Source organism: Pezoporus wallicus, unplaced genomic scaffold (genome assembly GCF_028554395.1).
Source record: "Pezoporus wallicus isolate ANWC-B61680 ecotype Strahan unplaced genomic scaffold, APGP_CSIRO_Pwel_v1 contig_6094, whole genome shotgun sequence".
In the NCBI taxonomy this organism is placed as follows: domain Eukaryota; kingdom Metazoa; phylum Chordata; class Aves; order Psittaciformes; family Psittacidae; genus Pezoporus; species Pezoporus wallicus.
This window is the reverse complement of record NW_026635941.1, coordinates 874207-897617: the sequence shown is the minus strand read 5'-3', so window position 1 is coordinate 897617 and position 23411 is coordinate 874207. Positions and strand designations below refer to the sequence as shown.

The 23411-nt window shown below is 40.6% G+C and overlaps 1 protein-coding gene across 5 annotated transcripts in view; it reads left to right on the top strand.

The window, feature by feature from the left end:
• The window catches only part of APP (amyloid beta precursor protein), a 205331-nt gene that overhangs the window by 139506 nt on the left and 42414 nt on the right, over positions 1-23411 (top strand). For 4 of the 5 annotated variants that reach the window (XM_057398713.1, XM_057398712.1, XM_057398711.1 and 1 more), the window contains 4 exons: positions 6142-6216; positions 7184-7342; positions 17715-17843; positions 19903-20002. In XM_057398713.1, the coding sequence (XP_057254696.1) occupies positions 6142-6216; positions 7184-7342; positions 17715-17843; positions 19903-20002 (463 nt within the window). The remainder of the gene's footprint in view (positions 1-6141; positions 6217-7183; positions 7343-17714; positions 17844-19902; positions 20003-23411) is intronic. The other variant, XM_057398710.1, reaches the window with a different exon arrangement.

The window sequence follows — 23411 nt, the reverse complement described above, 5'->3', positions numbered from 1 at the left end:
TGCTTATGAAATCACATCTTAAAGTACATATATCTTGAAATACACAGAAGCCCTGCAGAGCTTTGTAGGAGAGAGTTAGCTTAAGTTTTTAAAAGTTAGTTTTCCCTTCCATGAATGTTTTGTATGGTGCCAAACTAGCTCTCCTGGTTAACATTTCAAATGTTTAAAAAATGTACGATCTTACGGGGAAGTAGAAAAGCCAACTAGTTTACATTCAGTGTTTCTTCACATGAACTGGTATCTCTGTGTCCCATATCATTGGTGTCCTTTTCTAGCAATTTACTTAAAAACTGCTTTTTACATTTTCTTTATAATCAGGTATGTTTTAATACATAGTTAACGAAAAATTAATCTGAAGCTGTTTCTTGCTATGTTAAAAACAGAGAACAGTGATAAGTAAATTAAATCAGTAAGTTTTGCTGTCAGTGTTTTTCTCAAAAAACAAAAAACAACAACAAACCCTAAACTTAACAAGTGAGAGTCAGTATCCAAGTGCTCCACCTGCACTGAATATTTGTTTTATTTTATTTTTAGCTCGAAGTCCAGTTCTTTCAACGCTTTCATCTTAGTAAATGTAATAATCTGAAGTAAATTGGTTTGTTCACAAAATACAGGTATTTCTTTAATAAAGCAGCTAGTATTGAAACACTGTTTGATTCAATGCACACTTTACTTTGCAACAGCCAATTAATAAAAAAGAAACCAGATGCATTCTAGTTCACATATAAAATGTAATCACCTAAGAAGCACGGAAGTTTATCATTGAAAAAATAAATCAAGATTAAACATTTTAACCTAAACATGCCACCAGGACAAATGCAGATACTCTTCTGAGATTTCCCTTTGTTTACCATGAAATTCAGACAACCTGTATTTCTTTTTCTTGCGCATTAAGATATTCACACAGGCAGGGGAGTCTGCTGTTTTTATACGATGACCTGATGCTCTTCTGGTTCAGTCTGTTCTAATCCCTTCTGCTTGGATGTGTCCATCCCTTTAGACTACAGACCATGAAAGTTTTTCTGCCTTTATAACTATGCTGCACCTGGAGCAGCAAGGCTCATAAACTTTTCTAGGCAGATATTGTACTAGCATACAATTTTAAGTTTTCCCCAGGAATTATTAATGCAACTCCAGATAACAGCAAAGCTACATTCCCATGCAAACAAGATAGCCATTCAGCCATGCATGTGTAACCTTTAAATGTACATGTCAGAGAATAGCAAACAAGGAAGAAATTATGCTAACTGATTGCAGGATGCTGTGGTTCTTGTTTCCTGTTTTGGTGTGATTCCCCTTTAGCTCTTTCTAGTCTTTTAACTCCTGTACGGCTCCCTCACTTAATAGTTGCTCCTAAATAGCCTGGTGGAACCAGGTATTGAACCTTGCTCAAAGGAGCAATATCATTTATCCATTTCTTTCCTCGAACATCTCATGACTAAAGGAGATGTCTTAAATTTATCTCGTGTCGTAAATTTACTTTTCCTCTGGCTGTTTACAATATTTTAGGAATCATAGTAAGTACACTACTTACTATAGGAATTTAATGATGCCTTGTCTCCTAGAATAGTCTTGCTTCTTGGAAGTTCATTTCCAAAGTAAGCATCTGCAAATACTGCAGTCCCCAGCCAGCCTCAGTTGGGCTGGTGTTAAATCCAAGACTTTTTCTGGACCATTGCATGCCACTAGTTTAACATCCCAGAGAGGTCTTCAGCTGTTTTTTAGTGTCCCTGGCACCATAGAATCACAGAATAGTTTGAGTTGGAAGGGACCTTTAAGATCATCTAGTTTCAACCTCCCTGCCATGAGCAGGAATGCTTTCCAGGTTGCGCAAAGCCGCGTCCAGCCTGGTCTTGAACACTGCCAGGGATGGGACAGCCACAGGTTCTAACACATAATCGAAATCTACCCTTTCTCAGTTTAAAGCCATTCCCCCTTGTTCTGTCACTTCATGTTCTTGTAAAAAGTCCCTCTTCAGATTTCCTGTATGCCCTTTTTAGGCACTGGAAGCTGCTCTAAGGTCTCCTTGGAGCCTTGTCCTCTACAGGCTCCACAAGCCCAACTCTCTCAGCCTGTTTCCATAGGAGAGGTGCTCTGAGCATCTTTGTGGCCTTCTCTCAACTTGTTCAAGCAGGTCTACATTCTAATTGTGTTGGGTGCCCCAGAGCTGAACACAGCACTGCAGGTGGGGTCTCATGAGAGCAGGGTGGAGGGGGAGAATAACTTCCTGGACTTGCTGGTCACACGTCTTTTGATGCAGCCCAGCATATGGCTGGCTTTCTGGGCTGCAAGCACACACTGCTGTCTCATTCTGTTTTTCATCCACCAGTACCCTTAGGACCTGCTCCTCAGGGCTGCTCTCAATCCACTCATTACCCAGCCTGTGTTTGTGCCTGGGATTGCCCTGACCCAGGGGCAGGGCCTTGCATTCGGCCTTGTTGAACTTGATGAAGTTTGTACAGGCTCGCATCTTAAGTCTGTTCAGGTTCCTCTGGATGACATTCCTTCCCTCTAGAGTATCAACGACATCACTCAGATTGGTATCATCCACAGGATATATGCAATCCCACTGTTCATGTCCTTGACAAATACGTTAATTAATACTGGTCCATGCATTCCCCAGATCCCACCATCTCTATTACTGTTTGTGGGAGGTCTCTTTCCTTCCTTAAAATCTTCAGGTTAGTAGGAACGCCCCTCTCAGTTACAGTCAGGGCTCTTGGGAGAGGTTTAATGGTGTTATTACCAGAAAAAAGGGCCAAGACTTGAGTGTGGAACAGAAGCCCTTGACAAATGTTAAGCATCTTATTGGCATGACTTTGACCTTCTAACTAAGCAAACCTTCAGGCAAGCTCCTCTGCTGGTCTGATTGCTGTAACTCAAGTGTCTGTCATAAATTCTTCTCTTGCAGATATGCTTCTGTGGGAGCAAATTCTACTGTTTTCAATATAATGAGATTTGTGTACTTAGCATCTCTCTTAATAATGAATGACATTTTTCATGCTTCCTTTTTCCCTCTTGCTGTCTTCTGCAGCCCAGTTTCAAAAGAATGTCTGCCAGGCAGTAAGTCCTGAGTTCTGAACAAGTATGACTTTGAAATGGCTTGCTTCTTAAATCTCAACCAGAAGTTGTCATTTTCCCCACGTGAATCCACCAAGCCTTGAAGAGCCATAAATCTGTATGGCTTGATAGGTCTGTGCTGTCAGTGAAGGAGAGTAGGTTTATGAGTGCACAGAGGCCAAGTTCAGCCTCTTTCTGCCCATGCATATCTGGGGATTTTTTTTACCTTCCTTGCTCTTTGTATTCCTAGAGTGCTATGGCATATTTCTTAGTCACTCAGAATTCTTTAAAGCTGTGATCTTCAGTGAGGGCAGAAGTTTTCTCTGGGTGGTAGCATGGCTACCCATAGATAACTGTAGGGAAGCTGTATCTTCAGTTACTTAGCCTGGCAGAGATGCTTTCAACTACTGAAGTCTTCTCAGTTGCAAAAATCGGCACTCAAAGAACAGCAGTCTTTACACTGAATATTGTTTCTGAAAACAGCCATGTTGTCCTGTATTTTTCACAAGCCATTCACTCTCATTGCACCAGAGCTGAACTCTGAAGCCCGTAATTTACATCCTTCCCAACTAGCTGTGTATGTTGTCAGTTTGTCATCCTGCCTTACATGCCTTAAAAGGTTTAGAGAAATAAAATGAGCAGAGACACCTGATCTAGCCAAAGGTCGCCTTATCACATTACCCACAGTACTTGTTTTCACCGTGTGGATTAGCAGAGGGTTAGTCTGGGGGATAAGGACAGCAAGGAAACTGTTGTTCTGAAAACCCATCAACTGCTCATTCAGAGTGAAAAAGAGTATTAGGCAGATGTCAGAGATGTGATTTGAAGACATGAAAGAAGAGGGAGAAGAAAATCAGAAAGTTGCTAACCTAGGCCAATACTTCTGTCACTGTAGTTTATTACTTGAATTAATGCCATAATTGCTGGGTCTTCTGTAATGCTCACATCTTGGCACCAGTGACACGTCAGCTCTCTAGAAAGGTGCTGTCTGTATACATGAATTTTCTCAGCCACCAGAGTCATATGGCCTAAGCATATATATAAAGAGGTGAATACCTAACTTAATATTATCACTTATGCTTAGAGTGCTGCTGTGTATTCAATAAGCTTTTACCAGAACACAGCAGGATCTCTCTATTATGCCAGTTCATGTCCTCAAGTACTGCTTTGTTGGGGAAGCAGTGAAATCTCCTGTGCCCAAGCAGTGGGAAAGTAACTGGTGGTAGGGCAATCTGTAACTTCAGCGCGCTGTACATCATGTTCTCTTCCTCACCTCAGCTGCTTGCTACAACCCCTTGCAAATGAATTTTCATGTCCCATTGCAAACTTTGGTTTCCTAGCTCCTTAGAGCTTGGATGCAATTTGCACATCAGTGTGTATTTGTCCAATGAAAAGATAATACAAATTGAAGAGGTACTTCTAGGCTGCCAGTTCATATAGGTTGCAGTGCGATTCTTGGGACTTAAGTTTCAATTTACAGTTCCCAGTAAAAGACTGATGTCAAAACTTGACTTCAGGCCTTTGTGCTCACAGCTGCTAACCATTCTCCTCCTGGATACCAGAAGCAGGAAAAACAATTTCTCACTTTAGACTTTTCAGCATCACATTAACTTTCCAAAATATGTATCCCCACTCTCTTGGGCTGTTACTGAGGCCAGAATCTCTTATGGATAAATAATTTCACTGACGTTGAGTTGACCTATTTTTACTATAACTGATTTATTGCTGTCTTGAAATACATGGCAGGGTTAAGAGAAAGATGAAAACTTGACAACAAAATCCCATAGAGTCGGTCTTGAATGTAGGTGTCTGTATGCTGGTTAATCTACATAGGACTGAGAGGGGATTGTATTTCAAGGATTGGGACTTGTAAAAGTCTTCTTTGAGCCCAGGCTTGGTTCTTTATTTTCTAAGGCACAGGCTCAAGCAGATACCCTGAGGCACCATCAGTGCTCTCCAGTCTGTCCCTCAAGGAACCTGGTCAGCAGTGTGCAGTATGTGGGAGAACTGGAGAGCCTGAGACAGGAGTCAAGTGGTAGAGGCTCAACTTGCACATATGAGAGACAGCAGGTCTAACTTGCCCTGCCTCTTGATACTAGTCTTGGTAAAATTTCAGTCATGCGTGCAGACTGAGCTTTACCAAAATCCACTTTAGAAAGTGTGCATTTGGCTATTTTTAGTGAACAGGATGAAAGTGTGGGTTTTGTGACAAAGAAAGAAAATGCACATTCTGAGTTACTGCTTCTGTATTTCTTGTCATCTCTTGACATTGTGCTAATCCTGCAAAAAACAAGTCACTTGTGTGCATTGCATTTGGTGAGAGCAATTGTTCCTGCATAAAATGTGTTATCTGAGGAGATTGCTGTTTAGGTGTGAGATGAATAAAGTCCCTGAGAAAGACCAGAGAAGGTTTCAGATGTCATGGACGGCAAATTAAGAATATCTCATTCCCTGACTATTGAAATACTGCCCTATGTTACCAGAGGATGTGGCCTCTCGCATTGCTGAAAGGAATGGTACTGAAAGTTCTCCTACATAATTTTTCTGTCAGTGTTGTACCTGAGATATAAATATATTCAGTTCCTGAAATGTGGGACACTTATTTCTGGACAGACTAGCACAAATTGCATGTAATTCTTGATCTGTCCTACTCAAAGGCCAGTGTAGTCTGAAAAAAATCTTAGCATTTTTGTGGTACCAAAAACGTGTCTGTTAGAACAAGTTGATACGCACTTATTTTGACCAAATATGTACAGTAGATGGATGTGGTTTCCTTTCAGTCTGAGATGAAAAGGGGGTTGTATATTCATCAATAGTTACCTCCATTTCCCTCGCTTGAGGAGTGGCTGTTTCACATTGGAGTTGTGAGAGCTTGGCACGATGTTCAGACGCAGAAGTGCCTCTTTGTTTAGTTTAATAAAAGGATCATACCTTTGTGATATGTTATAACCACTTTTTGTAGAGATAAAAGGAGGAGAGGAATATAAAAGGATGACTGTTGAGCTGCTGTGCTTGGCTGTTGCTAAGCCCTGAGACAAGAGAGGAAAATGGGAAAGTCACGCTTCTTGTTTTGTTCGTTAGGTCATGAGAGAGTGGGAAGAGGCAGAACGCCAAGCTAAGAACTTGCCAAAGGCTGACAAGAAAGCTGTTATCCAGGTAAAGGAAAATGCACCACAACCTTATCAGCTGGGGTCACAGTTAAAATGCGGGTGGTGCTGGGTGTGATACAACTTTGAGACCTATTTCTATGGGGATTTAATATTGCTGGTTTTGTTTCCAGCTGTTAGTGGCTGCTGGGTGCCTTTCACTTTGCAGCCAGTCCCTGGAACAGCAATGCAGGGCATAGTTTAACTGCACAAAGGTGTAAATTTCTCTTGAATTCAGATTTGCTTTCAGTGAGAACTGAAAAGTCAGTTCCCATGGGCCCCTTTCAGAATTTAGTCCATGACAAACTCTTAGAAGCTGCAGGACCTAAGCTTAAAGCAGAGATGGAAAATGTAATTTAAGGAAGGAATCACCATCAGTTTTATCTGAAAGAAACCCTCAGCCAAGAAGTACTTTATCCAAAATGATGCTATAAATCAAAAATTCTGACAAGCCAGATACTCCTTAAATCTCACAGTGCCTGTGTTACTCAGTACTGCTAGAACGATTTCAGTGCAAAACTATAAAAAGTGGTGCTCAGAACAGGATTGCTTCACACATCAGATCCCACAGCTTTGCTCTCTGTGCATTTTACCCAGTCAGTCTTTTCCTTTATTGGAATAAGTTTCGACTCTTTTTTTCTTCCTTGTAGGCAAACTCCACCCTCCTTTAGGCACAATTCTCTAGCACTGAATCACTGTCTTGGAGGTGAGGGGCAAATGAAGGATTCACTGGTGGTTGTGCTGAACATGTCAGGATTATTTTATTAGAGTAATAAAATATGGCTGGGTGTTAAGAAATAGAGCGCATTAGCAGTTCCCCCTGAAATCAGTAAAAAGTGCCTTCAGTGGAGAGTTCCTGGGAGCCAAGCTAGGCTGACATGGGGAAAGATCTTGGTGATTTGCAGATGGAGGTGTTCATGCCCGCTGTTCTCTCCTGATGTCTTCGCTGTTCCTGTTGTGATGGATGTTTTTTTCAGCATTTCCAGGAGAAAGTGGAATCACTGGAACAAGAAGCAGCAAATGAAAGACAGCAGCTGGTGGAGACTCATATGGCACGGGTGGAAGCCATGCTGAATGACCGTCGCCGCATTGCCCTGGAGAACTATATCACAGCCCTGCAGACTGTCCCACCCAGGGTGAGTGCAATACCACACGCTGTGTCAGCTGTGTCAAAATCCCTGTAGTCATCCTGGGGAAAAATAAAGTGTGCCCAAGTACAGTCCAGCTGTGGAGCAGTGAGTGCGTGTTCCCCATGCAAAAGCTACTACAGCAGTCAGCTAGTTTGAAAGTTCAGACTGTGTTCATAAATGTAGGCACAAGCACACGCACCCCTACATGCCTATAGGTAGGTAGATATGTCCATAAATACACTGAAGCAGATAATGTCGAAGTGATTTGGTTGTCAGAAATTGTAGCTGTTCACAGATTCTGCAGAAGGATGATGAAGTATCCCTCCAGGTGATGCCCAATAGGATACTTCGTCATGTCAAGATGGAGCTTAAGGGTGAGGGTGGTTGTGATTTTCTGTTTTGTTTGTTGAACTGTTGAAATGTGTGTGATGAAAGATTGTTTGAGGATTGTTGGGTGGCATGAAGACAGCACAGTCGCAATTCAGGATTGTCTGTGTTGGATGCAGTGATGGCTATTGCTATGTGTAAACACCAAGCTGAGAATGTGTATTGAGTAGAATCTCCATATCTGTAATGTTTGTATTCAATACCAGAATAACTGATCTGTGACCTCCAGAACAGAATCTGCACAAAATACTGGGGAAGACAAGTCAAATGTTTTATATACCTCTTGCCTCGAGTACTTCCTAGGTGGAAAAACTGCCATGTTACTAAAAGGCTTTGGGGTCAGCAGTGTAAGATGTAGCCGTTAGATCCTGAATTTGGCCTCGCAGGGAGTTACTTCAATATGGCTAACCTGGTAAAATTATATGTTTTAAATGAATTTCCTTCTGCAGAGGAATCTGCATATTTAGTGAGCATGGAAAAGTGATAATCACCTTGGTTCTTTGTCATCATCAAACTCTTTTCTCCACCCCATAGTGCAAAACTCTTGGTTTTACTGTGTGTGCTAAATAAAAGAAAAATCTTTTACTTAGGTGTGTCATGGGGAGACTTCAGAGTAGTTCTGTTAAGAGTTAATCTGTATTTTTCAACACAATAATTTGTGGAAAACTAAGCTAGTCTATTAAGTTATTAGAGGAGGATGTTTGCTCTGAGTACAAGATGCATATTGTAAGCTCTGGCTGTGAGAAAGGTAGTGAAGAGCTTGGGCTCACTAGCAGACGGATTAGAGTTACAGGCTGGGGTGCAGCTTCCTTCAGGAAACTGGAGCCTGCGGCTCAGAACTGAGAGTGAGATGAGGTGAGTGCATAGACTGAGCGCCGGTCGAGTTTGCTTTCTTGCAGTGTGGTTTTGGGTGGTTCAGCTGAGGTAGGATTTCACATCTGGCTTTAGACATCAGCTGTTGCTGTGACATTGAGCCTTACGCAAATGTAATCCTGCCGGAAATGTATCCTGGGCAAAGTTGTGTGTGGATCAGGCTGACAGCTTGGTTCTGCAGGTATCTGAGGTTGTGGAAGGTGAAGATGGGGACCACATATAACAGCAGAAGCATGGTGGTAACATCAGCTGGTGTTGCTACCAAATGGAGACTTATCTCAAGACTAATGGGGGTGAAAAGTTTAAATAATAACATCTTTAAATGGTTCTTTTGCCAGTCATGTTGATGGTACTGTCCTTGCCTCAGCATTTTTTGGTTGTGTGTTCTGTAGTTACTGACAGTGCAGGCATGTGCCTCTGTACTGCTGGTCAGATGTGTGCCAAAGCACAGGAAAAAAACTGACCTTGAATTCAGCAGTAAGATTTGTCTGGATTTATTGTGGGGTAGAGGGTGAAACTTGAACAGTGATCGATGATAGCTGAACAGCCTAATGAATGAATCCACTCTACTGACTGCTTTGCAGGATATGGAGCCAGAAATGTGAATACACTGTGAATCCAAACTTTGGCTGCCTAGACAAAGAGAAAATGGGGAGTAATGGAAAATTCAACTCTGATATTCTAGCTGAATTTCTCTCTGGCAGTTCCCTAGTACACTAAAAGTACATCTGATTCAACGGTGTTGTCTTTGGAAGAGTAAGTCGTAACTTACTGGTGACTTTTTAAGTAATCTTACAAAAGGGAGGTTTTTCTGGAGTTGCCCCCAAATATTTTTAAAAGCCTGCTTCAAATTACATGTTTTGCTATTAGTATGTTTACTATAAAACTAGATTCTGCATATTTAAAGCCATGGAGTCTCTTCCTCAGATGTTGTAAGGACAGGATTTGGGTTTAAAGTGAAAAATAAGTTAGAGTTTTTTATTGAAGTTCATGTCTTCTGCACACAGCTAGTGAGTGTATCTGTATACACCCTAAGTCTGGTGTATATAGATACATACATAGATGTGTGTGTGTGTGCAAAAAGTATTTTCCATGTGCTGTTTAATTGCTTGGACATATTACCTTGTACTTGAATTTGAACATTTTCCAAGGTTTTTTTGGACTTCTGGCAGGCCACTTGAAGCAGCATGATTTCATTTCACTCTTGGATGTCTAGTAATCCGTGACCAGTCTTTGCCTGCAGATCAGTTATCTTAGGAGTACAGTGAGTCTGGCACTCCTGGTGTCATCAGACTGATCATGGGATGTGATGCACTGTTTTCTGTGAGTGGTGACATCCTGATTTGCTGGGAATGCTGTGTTCTGCATGTATACAGATTACGTGGTACTTCTGTTCAAAGGGTGGGCTCTTCGGGGGAGCTGAAGGGAAACTTCCTCTGCCTCGAAAGCTCCAGAGCTATGGAGAGGGAGGCTGTCTGTGTGAGAACCAGTATCGTCATTTACGTGCTCCTTTGGATGAGGCTTTCCTTGTAGGATAGCAAGGTATGGAACTAGGAGAACTTTTGCTCTGAGTCAGTAGGGTAGTCATGTTCTCGTGCACACCTAGAAAACCAGCTGTTTTCAGTGCCATCCTACCTGAAACTACAGAAGTCTGGGAATCCATAGCTTATGTATCAGACCAGAAACTTCCACTGCAGGTTTTCGTCACATGTTAAGCAGACGATTGCCTAATGCTGGTGTTGGAGGCATGTCTCAGAGTACCGCTCTGGGCAGCAAGGGAAACAAGGAGTGTGCAGAGACAAAATTCCATAGCTCCAAAGTCTATTATGACATAGATTTGAGCACAACCAGTATTTGTACTGTTGTTCTGTTCTCAGAGCACTCTCATGTGGGCTGCCCAGAAAACTCACATTTGATCCTTATCCCTGGTTCCTGATGCGGCTTAGCTGTGCTTCTGCACTGTGTTGCCTTTGAAAATGGGGTGCAGCTGTTCACTATCCAGTGTCAAAATACTGCGTTGTTCCATCCTGCTCTATGATCTTACTACAGAAAAGGATTAGTGGCAGCTGGAACCAATATGCCTGTAGTTTTTAAAACAGTTGGAAATTTTCCCCTTCATTTTGCAAGTTAAATAGAGGAATTCAGATCATTCTCTGTGAGTAGATTGATTCTGTAATTTGCTGCTATTCCCCCTTTCACGTGCATATCAAATTTTGCTGGATTTACATTTCCCTGTTTAATCTTTGTTGATATGAGAGGCACATTTCCTGTGGGAAGCCAGTGACAGGGGGCAAAGAGAAGCAGGAATGAAATCCCGCTCCTAGCAGTGAAATAAAGGGTTTCAGAACAAGGAAACATACAGGAAAACTCTGAAAGGTAGTTAATTAACCTACTTACTTTGCACATAGATCAAAGAGATCATATATCATTAAAATCACTTTAAAAAGCTTCTCTTCTAATTTGGCACTATTTTACTGAAATAACTAAAGTACATTTCAGTAATTTATGTTACCAAAATGTAATTTGTTGCTGAGCAGAGCAGGATCATTAAGGTCAGCCTTAGCATGTGCGCAGTCTGTTTGAATTTTTTGTTGCAGTTTTTTTTCCCCTGTTGTTGCTGTCTTCAGAATTCATTCTGGTACCTTTTGTGCTATGGAAGCAGTGTTTGTTCATATGAAGAGAGCACAGTGCAGGCTGAAACTATTCCAGTTTGGCTATTTGGCCATGAAAGAGGAATCTGCGGAGGGGCCCTTAGTGCCTCTGTGTTTGGGAAGCTTTAAGCCTTTCCTGAGTCCAGTGAGGTTGCTGTGGAAATATGCAGTTGGAGGCAGGCCAAAGTGTTGCTGCTGATCTAGTGATAAAAATCCTCCTGTGCAGTAGGAAAGAGCAGTCCAGCTCTAATACTCCACCCTCTAGCTCTGCTCCTCCAAAACCGTAAACTTACAGCTGTGGAATTTCTCACATACACTTAATTTTGTGGGTTTTTGTGAAATAGCATGGATTTCAGTTCTGCTCTTAAACCATGTCAGTCTTCAAGAAACATGGTCATCTAACTCCGTTTTCTAGCAGCTTCTGAGGCTTTTATGTGAATAAAATCAGTGCCATGTTTTCTCCCCAGTCTGTGGGCCTGAGCAAAATGGTACGGTCATACACCTAGGCTTGCCAGTAGTTTTATGTACAAGCGAATTGAAGACAGAAGATATGATTTCATATCTGTATTAAATTCTGCAAAACTCTGGCAGGTTCATTGTATTTAAAATGCAAAGGTTTAAAAGAATGAGCAGGAACAAAATTTGTCCGTAATTTGTCCAAGTTGAGTAAATTCAAATCCTGAAAGGCAAATAATGAGATTTTGCCCCAGGAAAAGCCCTTGGGAAGGTAGGCAAAGGGAAGGTTTGAGTACCACTATAGCCATGTGTTTGTCTTGTGTGGGGTAACATGTTTCGTTACAAATTAGCAAAGATTGTAGAAGGCATCGTTAACTCCACATGAAAGATAGCTGGGTGGGGGTTTGGTTTTGTCTCACCCATGAGTAAAAGTTGTGTATTCATCCTAATTAGTCTTTCTTGAATGTTCCTAAAATGAACTACTACTCCTGTGTCAAACGTGACCTGCAAGTTAATATTGCAGCAGATAAAATATATACCTAATACAGTATACAAGGTATTCCTAATAAATGAATGAAAAGAAGCAGTTGTTGCGCATTTCAGGAGCAGCAGTCATAAAGGACTGGTGATTGATTTTTCTCTAAAGGCAAGATTAAATAGCATAATATAGCATTGTGAAACTTTCCCATTTAGAGAGAATTTTGAGCAAAATGACAAGCCAGCTCGGAATTTCCCATGGAAGTTCCCTGGCACAGAACCAGGAAGTTGTATTTTAAGTACACTGAAGTGTTTTAATATGATTTTTGTGTTGTTTCTCCGAAGTAAGTCTTTTGGATTTCCATGAGGAGAGTTTAAGTTAGATTTGTAGCAATCCAAACCACATTTGATGTTTCCATTTTCTGAGCCCAGTGAAATTGCACTTTCATCACTCCCTTAATCTGAAACAGTAGACTAGGATCACCATAGGGTTCTGGGAGGGGGGACAACAGACACACTATATGCATGCATATATATTCATATTTATATGTTGTTTATAATATTTGATTTAATCTGGTTTTGGGACAGTTTAGTTCTCATGTATGATTCCTTTATGGGGGTGACCTTGTCTTGATGCTGATGCCACCCAAAATAAAAGCCCTGGATGACTAGAGTCAGTGGGGCTGGAACTCACACCAGGTAGCCAAGAGCCATCAGTGCTTTCTGCTTTGTTTGGGCTTACGCCTTGTACAGCTGGAAATGTGTTAGCCAGCTCTCTGGACTGTCTGGTTAAGCTTTCAAACCAGGGGGTTGCAGTACAGGTCCTTAACTCTGCCCTGGTGCATATATATGCATATGTATGTGTGTGTATGTGGATAGATAGATAGTTAGATAATTCAATTAGTTACAGAATATATTGTCTTCCAGACAAGAGACAAGGTATACTGTCTACAGAATTAGGTAGAAAATTAGCTTTTTAATGCTGCATTGTCAGCCTAGGTAGTCTACGGAGACCATAGGTGTAGTCTGTGGACCTGTCTACTTTGTACCAAATGTATTGAACACATGCTAGTCCCAACATGCTCTCAAAAACTGTAACAAATAATACTTTGAGAACATTCTCTAGTGTAAAGAGGATTTTAAATTAACAACTAAAATACCTACAAACACCGGTACATCTGTTGGCCTGTCACAATAGCTGATAAAAGGGCTATGATTGATCTGTGTTTAGTTTGAGATTAAAAAAAAACAGCAGGTGTTTGAATCTGCTGAGAAAGAGGAGTTTTGGAATGAGTCTCATGGAAGCAAACGGCTTGAGAGCGTATGCTTGAAATAGTCAGAAGCAGCATGTAATGGTAGCATTCATGCTGCTTTACCTTGCATTGCCCGCTGCACACCTTACTAGATGGATCAGCCAAGGTAACTAAAAACATGGGCATAACAGGAGTTGTGTCTGTTTGTTTTCAGAGGAAGACTGAAAAAAAGCCGGCAAACAAATACAGAAAACTGAAAGTAGTGGAATTATTTCATGAGGTTTAGGTAGCCCCTGGTGGCTGATACAAGTTACTTATTCTGTGACGTGTTTTTTGGTAAGGTGACTACTGTCATGAACACACCGAGTTTTCCCTGGCAAAACACACAGCAGAATTTCAAGTACTAAACCCAGAATTTTGTAACGGAGTTTGGAGATTGGTACATGATTTATGAAGAGCAAGAGGTGCCAAGCTGGCCCTGGGATATGTCAGCCATTTGTTCTTCTGCCAAAGACAGTGTCAGAGCTGAGACCTTGGGAACTTAATTTAGCTGATAATAGCATCACTTTCAGTTATAATTTAATATGAAGGTTCCTGCCTAGGGTTGAAGTAATAGATGGCTGTGGATATAATAGCTTTAGATAGAGGGTCTGTCTTCATCTCAGCCTGCGGAGCCTTTCCTCACCTTTGTGCCTGACTGTTCACTGTGGCCTCTCTGCTCTACCATCGCAAGAGTTCATATCACTGTTCAGTGTACCAGATTTGGGGGTGAATTGTGCTTACGAGTATCTCTGCAAAAACTGCCTGCATGGGTGGCATTTTTGAGCAGAACCAGTTCATTCAGTAATGACATTTAAAAGAAAATGTGCATGAAATAAAATACAGAGGTGGGACTTGGGGTACTTTTGCTGATCCAAAAATCTGTTAAAACTCTGCAAGCAGTAGGTCTGCAGTTCTAGGCATTGAGGAGAAAAACGATCAATTAATTTACTATTGGGGTGTTTTACTACTTAAGTTGCATTCAGTGTAGACCTTGGTCCTTGTTTCGTCATCCACACTCAGGTATGCAAAGCCCAGTGGAAAGCTCTTGCTGGCCATCACCAGCTCTGGCAATTCCACCTTCAGCCACAGCCCTGAGGCCGTGTGGCAGTAGCCCTGTAAAGTTGTTGCTAAGGTTGGAGGTATGACCTGTTCCAGTGTGAATAGGACTTCCAGCAAGGAAGCAGAGCTGGTGTAGTGTATGTCAGGAGTTCAAGGGATTACTATCACCTTTTGAGGTTTTTTTGATCAGTATAGGAATGACCTTATAATATAATAAGAATTATATTATGTAGTATAATATAGTATATAATATCCTATATGTAAAGTATAATATTACCTTAACAATGGAGGCAGGGCATGTTTCCTAAAGGTCACAGTAAAGACATTTTTGGCGGTAACAAGTCTGTATGCTAAGACTTATAATCCATTTCAGCTTCCACTTCAGAGGAGCCTGATTACATCTGTACCTCATGTCTCGATATTGTGTTCATGGAATACTGTTGTTTCCATAGATGCCTATTCATCCACCCTAGGAACCTGGCATGTAGTGCAGTGCCTTGCTGATTGGGAAAGCCTTGTGCATCTGTGCAGGGTGACTGAATGCTTCACAAGGACTTCTTAGCTTTGAATCACTTGCTGTTAATGTCACAAGCTTTTAGGCAATGTGAGATCGCTAGACCAATAGTTACCATCAGGGTTAAAATGTGCATATGGCTAGTTTTAAAAACAAAATACTGAAACTCTCTAGGCTTGTATACCTACATGCAGGGAGTTTCTAATGATTGATTGGGGTTTTTTGCTTGAGAAAAACCAAAGTCTCTATCCCTGTAAGGAAACATCTTGCATTTAATATTCTTTCTGCATTGTCCTAAATTTGAATTACAGTTTTTGCTGCCATCACGGGGACTTTTTGAGCAGACGTGCTAGAGGTATGCACATCCATTTCTTCTTTATAGCAGTAAGTCTGGGACATTTCTCAATGTTAGAAAAGTCACTGAAGGTAGGTTGCAAATTTACCCACGTATATGAGAGGTATTTTCAAGATTATTATCCTATTAACATGTCTACTTGTGACTCTTAAAGTTTCATTGACATATTACAGTGAATGCAAACACATTAAAGGAAAACAAAAATAGTGCCCTTCTGGTCTTAGACATTACACTTGAAATATCTCATGAAGAAATAGAAATTAAGCCATTCTCTCTAGTCTGCCTTAACCTGCTACCTTGATGTGTTTTGGGGGCAAGGAAAGCTGAATTGTTAGGAAAGGTAACAACATCTTCTGCCTTCAGAATTTTATTGTTGTTGTTAAAACTTTCTGGTCTTCTGTCCTTGATTCCTGTAAAGATTTGTGGTTGGCACTTTAGTTTGGCCATTACCCAGTGTTGTGAGGATTACTTACCTTCCAACATTTGTCCACAGTTCCTTGCAACTTCATCCCAGGTTGCTTGTCTTTGGGGACTTGGGGTTATGTTCCTTGTGAATGAGTTTTCAGTCATGGAGCCACTAAGTTTAATCCTCTGGCAAGGAATAGCTTCACATCTCTCTATTTCTGTCTGACAAATCTTCAAATAACCTCTACTTTACTTTTCTTTACATTTTAAAATCTCTTGCTTCTCTTAGCTGAAATGATTCTTAAATCTTTGAGCTCTGTAGCTTAGTATTCATGTCTTGTGTAAAGGTTAGATTTGGTTAGGCTCTATATTTGTCCATAAGTTTTAAGAAAACTTTGACTTCACCCACAGTCCTTCCTGCTTCAGAAAGCTGTGCATGGAGTCTGTGATGCTTGTCACTTCCCCACCCTTTTCCCTATGTCCCTGCCCGTGCCCAGACCAGCTGTTCACCACTTCTGCTCGTTCTTGAATCTGCTGCACAGTAAGGTCACCTTTCCCTTTCTTCTCACCTGCCTGAGCTTTATGCTTTTCACTGCTCAGCAGCTCCAGGCAGGATGTGCAAACACAACAGCACAATCCAGGGGGGAAGAATGTTGGGAATCCATCATAAACACTCAGTTAAAAATAAATGTCTTAGCTGGATGATAGAGAATTCTTACCTGTTTTGGCACTGTATTATTGTATGGCATAGGAGAGTAAGGAAAAATACACCTTTCTTAGTCTTCACCGCTCCATTATCATTGTGTGTATATTTTCAAGTTCCCTTCAGCTACAGACCTTTCCTATGTTTGCATTCAGTTGTATGCCTTAAGGCATATTTTTGATAGGTTTTACTAGAAAAATCACCTGCAATGTATACATAAGATGAAGATTTTTACAAAATCGGGCACCCAAACTGAGTATGTTCAGAAAAACCAAGTAGGTGCCCCTTTTTTCTTGCAGCTTTTCAACCAGTTATGTATTCTGGATGTGTACTTTCTGTACCTCAGCTAAATGGTCCCTTTCCTCTTTTTTTTCTCCCTGGTGTCATACCAGTAGTGACAGGAGTGTCTTCAGTTTGTTTGGGAGGGGTTGGGGTTTGGTTTTGTTTGATTGGTTTTATGCTTTATGTTTTGCAGTCAAGTTTGATAATTATCCTTTGGCTTAGAGCAGTGCTTTTCACATGGTCTTCTGTGCAGCTTTGGGCAGGTTACTTTCTGTACTTGAATCTCTATGGGTGCATTCAGTTTACTGTTGATAAAATTTACCAGTTGTGATCTTTTTTAGTTGCCAGAGTCAACTCTAGTTGCCAGATGTTGATACTGGTTGAGTGTTTAACATAGTAGAGCATACATGGTGAATCTTTGAAATGCTTCCAATGGAGTGTCCAGATTTCTGGGAGGGATTTTCCTAGTGGTGTTGAAGGTTGTGAAACTGGGAGCTTGAACTGTGGGGGCTTCCGGGGTTGGGGGAGAGGAGAAGTAAATTCTGATGGAGAGGACGGAAGCAAAGCCCAAAAGAAATTGATCTCAGGTGTCCATTACATATCATGCTAAGATGGCACTTGCTGTCTTGTTGGGCTGATAGTATAGCAGTTACATGAGAAGATGCCACAGCCAAACTTCTCCTTATGGCTGGGGAGGAAATCTGAACACTCTCCCCAGGGACCTTATCTGCTTACCTACAACTACTGTTTAATGGTGTGTTCTGCTGAATGGGTTGAGTGAGTGAATGTTCCTTATGCATTCAGAAGATTAACTGCAGGCACCACTGGCCAAGTGGTTTTGGTGTGGGATACATTTCTAATGCAAGGAACTAAAACGTGTTGCTTTAAACTGATTTTTCCCCACCTATTTTTTCCCCGTAGCCTCGTCATGTATTCAACATGCTGAAGAAGTATGTGCGTGCTGAGCAGAAGGACAGACAGCATACTCTCAAACACTTTGAGCATGTCCGCATGGTAGACCCAAAGAAAGCTGCCCAAATCAGATCTCAGGTAATCCCCACTGAGGGTTAATGGGATTGTATTTCTTCATAACCGTTGTGAAGTTTCTGACAACCTATTTAAAAAAACAAAACCAGACAAACCTGAGTCCATTCTGTGGACAGCTTTACCTGCAGTAATAATCTGCTTTCTGCCAGAAGATCAGGGCAAAGTGATGTAGGAGTAGGGTGGGTATAATACGTCTTCTGAGAACTGAAAAACAGCTTTTTTATCTACCCAGACAATGAGTCAGTTGTGAGCATTTCCTGAGGAGCCCTCCAGAGCATTAATGCCCAGAGCCTTTATTAGCGCTCTGGGAAATGTCAGTAATAGATTTAGTGACCACACATGGTTATGCTTCCCTCAGCTGAAGTGGCAGAACCAGAAGTGGTGTAGCCATCTCACTGCAACCAGCCTTTCTATAGTCATTGCAGAGGTACTTGCAGTGTCTATAAATGTGATTACTACAGTGCTCTGGAGTTTAATGTGTTCTTTTAAAATAGACACTCTAGTTCATGGCATTTTAACTGCTGAATGTTACTGCAGTCCTGAATGTGTATGTTTTGGAACAGTTTTTATGTTGCCTTCATAAATCATGGAGGACGAGAAAGTAGAAGAAAAAAAGAAAAAGATTGATGTAGGTGTATTTCAAAACAGCAATTAAAATTGTAAGCACAATGGATAATCTGATTAAAAAATGCAATCTGCTGAATCTGCTGCTGTTCCCTCTGCAGGATGCAGTGGGAAGCGCTGATCCAGCCACAGTTCTTAAACTGACTGGTATTGCCAAAAACCAAATGTAAACCATATGCCTCCCTGAATGGCACAATTTGCATGTTAGACTTTTCAAACATCTATTCCAGCCAGACCTGTACATTGAGATTGTGCTGTCATGAAATTTCTAGAGTTAGAAATGCACATTTCCAACATTCTTCTGCAGTGATTGTTGTCTTTCCCTTGTCTTAAATGTTAACATTAAATGTCCTTTTGCATCTAACATGACTTTTTGGTTTCTATATCTCTAGACTACTTTATAACAAAACACAGTGAAATTCTGCAGACTACAAATTGTGTGGCAGCACAGGTGAAGATTAGAAGCTGATATTTAAGTGCAGTGTATTGCTTCGTATGTTTTCATAGGAATGAGTATAGTGTCTTTGCTTCCAGAATTGGTCAGAAGATTGGGGGAATTTAGACTGAAGGATCTCTTTGTGAAAATTGTTTCCAGTGGAACATGGAAAACAAAATGTTTTTGTTCAAAAGCATAAATACTGTATTTGGATTTGAAGAAATCATGCCATTGTTTCATTAAAATTGCTATCTGCAACCCATTTTCCTTTTTAGGCTTACTTGCCTTGTCAGTCTTCTAAGATGCACCTCAATTTCCCTTTCTACTGAAGAGAGTTGATACTTGTGGAGAATACCCTGGGGGTGCATATATCATGGGACGTTATGACTCAACCCATAGCAGTGTACAGGAACCTGAGGCAATAGAGTTGTAATCATGAGATAATGCACTAATGCAGGGTGAAAATATTACTGTTTTCAGCTGAAAAAGCTTGCAAATGTTTTTTTACCAAGAAGATTGAAGGGTTTTTGAGAGCTGTTTCTTTCTGCAATATTAGGATAAAGGAAGGAAAAACCCAAACAGCTGAAACATTTTGATGCAGCAATCATTGCACCTCACTTGGTTTGCATGTTACGTGAAAACTTACAGGTATGGGCAGATATAAATGTTGTTAAAAGGTAAATGAGGCTATGGATTTCTGCCACAGTAGCTGCTTGTGTACATGCTCTCCCTCACAGCAGCTATAGACCCCTAGTTTAAATAACTGCATTCCCGTGGGATTTCAGATAGTTGCTATGGAAGAGGATCTAGAGCACTATTTTTGTAGCAGCTGTAGGAGAGGTGAATTTTGCAATGGATTTGACAGTTTCGGTACATAGAGCATACTGAAATCTTATACCTTACACAAGTGAAAACTGTCTTGTTCTCTATAACCTTTGCAATTTGTAATAATGTCACATTAACAGTAGTATTCCCCTTATTAAAATACTTTTATTTCTGTAGGTCATGACACATCTACGTGTGATATATGAACGCATGAACCAGTCTCTCTCCTTCCTCTACAATGTACCTGCTGTGGCAGAAGAGATCCAGGATGAAGTCGGTATGCAAACTATTAATGTAGAAAAAAGGAAAATATTTCTCTGATGAGAAATTATCACCAAAAGCTAAAATACAGCATAGAATCATAGAATACTTCTTACTTCCTGTATTAGTATGTTGTCCCAGCTGAGAAACAGGACAGTAATGGCAATGATCTTAAATTATAAAGTAAATTATAATGAATCCTTGGGAGACATATCCTTTATAATCTGTGCAGCAGCATCATCATATTGTTGTAAATGTCTTCCCTGAAATATGTTAATTTACATTTGGAACCTCCATGCTAAAGGGACACAGCTGTTGACAGTGAGATTTAGCAAATCCTGGGTTTGGATATTTAATTTTCATGGCAAGTATTTATATTATCTGATGTAGATATTTTGGAAATCCCTCAACAAAAAAAAAAATCAGTTGCAGACACAGGCATCTGAGACAAGTGCAAGTATCAACTGGAAATTGCTCAGTGCAGCTTGGCAGTATCTTACTGGTCATCCATTTAGTTCTTGGTTAGTTGGTCAAATGGTTCTCTCCTGCCTTTTTTTTTAGCAGCACACGGGTGAGGCTGTGGACTACTCAGGTAGCAACAGTCCCATGGTTGCATCTTCCTCAAGTGCTGTCACAGCAGATTAACTGTGAGGGAGAATGGTCTTTCCTACCACTCAGAGCTCCTGGCTGTGAGTACCTCCAACAGAGGTACCTCTGTCACAGCATTTGGCCTTTGCTGTGTGCTGCTGTTGCACCAAGGCAACTTCACTTAGCCTGTATTAATTTCAGATATAGCCACAGCTCTGGACATCATGTTGCTAATGTGCTTCTGTAAAAAAAAAAATAATACATAGCTGAATGCAAAGGCCGGAAATAGGATGGTCATTGTCTTTGAAACAGGTTTGTTTTGCAAGATGTAATACTCTGCCAAATGGCAGTTAGTGGATTAGTTTCGCATATAACCAGCTTGGGCTGACTAAATAAATTATTGATTTCTTTAAAACACAAGGAAAGGAGGCAGGCGTGCCATTGCAGTAAGGGTTAGGATGCATTGAGGATGCAGGGAGGGGATGGAAAGGGAGTAGTGGTAGTCATTTGCACAAAGCACAGGTTAGGAAGGAGATGGGCTTCTACTTGAGAGGGCTGGGAATGAGATCGCAAAGTTGAGGAAGGGGTTGGGAGAAAACAAAAAGATAGCTGAAGCAGTAATTAATCTTCACCATGTTTTTCTATGCTCCACAATTAGAAGGCGCAATCAACAGTCTCCGTCTGTAGCTGTGCAGAAAAAAACACCTTATTGATCATTTGAAAACATAACATTTCTGTAGCAAAGGACATGTTGGTACTGTTAGGTCCTGGAGATGTCAGTTTGCTATCATACCCTTGGGTTTTTTATTTGAAGTTTGGATTTCATCTGTTCTTAGTAATGGTAATGTTTGTTGATGAGGATATTCTAAATTTTCTTGTCCCTCCTAAATACTGAAATGAAATGGGAATTCCAGAGGCCTTGAAGTGACATGGGAGAAGAAGTCTGCTAAGCAGTTTAGAAAAATCTCACTCCGAATCTCAAATGTAATACTGATTTGGGGGGGGGGGGGGAGCCTAAAGTTAGTGGGATATTATTTCCTAATAGGATGACAGAAAGTAAGATATCTTAAAGAAAAAGTCTGTTACAGTCTCTTGAGTACTTTTTCGCTACTTTAAGGTTGCTTATTTGTGGAGGGGTTTTTATGGTTTTTTGTATACTAAGAATTCTTCAAAGCATTGCAGGGTTTGAAGCAATGAAAAGTAAGTTCTCATATTGGGGGTGGCAAAAATTAAAGCACTATCAGATCTGAGCTGTACTAGATAAAATATTTTTCAGTAATGAGAGGAAAGCCTGTTTTCTTTCAGTATCAATGTTCTTGATGGTGTCATTGGCTGTATACTGGGGTTTACACGCTGGTTTTGGTGAAAGTTTGTTGAAGTCATTGCCATCTGTTAAAGGAGACAGTATCTTCCTAGCTCTGAACACTGATCTGTTTCAAATTCTGTTCTGAAATGATTGAATTTTTTTTTGTTTGCTTCTGTACTCTTCCTAAACCCATGGCAAAGCAAATCTCTTACAGGTGCAGAATCTATGAAGTAAAATACTGTTAAAATTGCACTTTATAACATTACCAAGAAAAACTACAACTTCCATTAAAACACATTTTGTTAGAACCATTGACTTAGAAAGTCTGAGTAAGTGGAGAAGCTGAAAAATGACCTAGGTAAGAACATCTCACCCTCACAGTGTCAGAATTATAAGTTACATATAAGGAAGCATTGCTGGATATAGCTATTCTCTTAGGCTGGGATGCAAGTTAGATGGCTAATGGTTTAGTTCAGGTTTTTTGTTCATTATACTTTCAGTTTCTAGTTCCATGCTTTACTGCAGAGTTCTTCATGAACAGTTTTCACCTCGAGGAATTAATAATCTTTGGTTTAGAAGACACAGCTCTGACATAATTATTCCCTTAAATGAACAAATAGTTCTGTGAACAGAAAAATAAATGACATCTAGTTTCCTGTGAATTTGTGCTGTGGGTTTAATCCTCTTATATCTAATAAAATCCTGGGGTTTTACTAGATTTTTCTTACTGCTAGAAATATTATGCCCTATTTTGCACAATTTCTTCATGCTGTTGAAAATTTTGAATCTCAGGTCTTGGGATTTAGGGTTTTTTTTAGGTACTGTACTAGAAATATGTCCCTTATGTCTTCCTGACAGTCCCCTTCCAAAGGTTTATCTGTGAGAAATAGGTGGTGTTCTGTCATTGAAAGATACATGGGCCTGAAGATAGGGTGTAGATTTGTAACTTTTGTCTGCTATTTTTGGAGACTGGCTATTTTCAGAACTTCCATAGAGATGATGGCAGGAAGTTAGGGTAGAATTGTAGTCTTTACCTGCAGCTCATCTGTAGTCCTCATCACCAGCTGATGTCTATTTGCTTAAACAGAAGATGTCTTGGGATTAGTTTACAGATACAGAGGAAGACCCACAGCACTCCTAAGGGTAGAAAGCAGCACTTGCATGAAGTGAGGATGTTTTGCAAAGCATTTGCCCAGTGTGTGATGTACAAATGCCCCGTTAGGGTAACAGGCACATGCTGTAGCATCAAATTCCAGATGTGTAAGGAAGAAGACTGTGGCTGTCTATTCATGTTAGGACAGGAGAAGAAGGATCAGTGTATTGACATGCCGAAAGAGGTCTTTCTTACTATGGCTGTTATGACAAGTCTGGAAGGCATAAGCAGGTCATTTGTGTAGGAGATCATTTGCCGTTCTGGCTTCAAATGTGTTTTCAAGGGGCCCTGATGCAAATGTGCTATAGACAAGGTCACTCTTTGGCAACCGATGTAGTTCTTGGGTCGAAATAGTGTTTTTCATCGGCAGAGGTATGC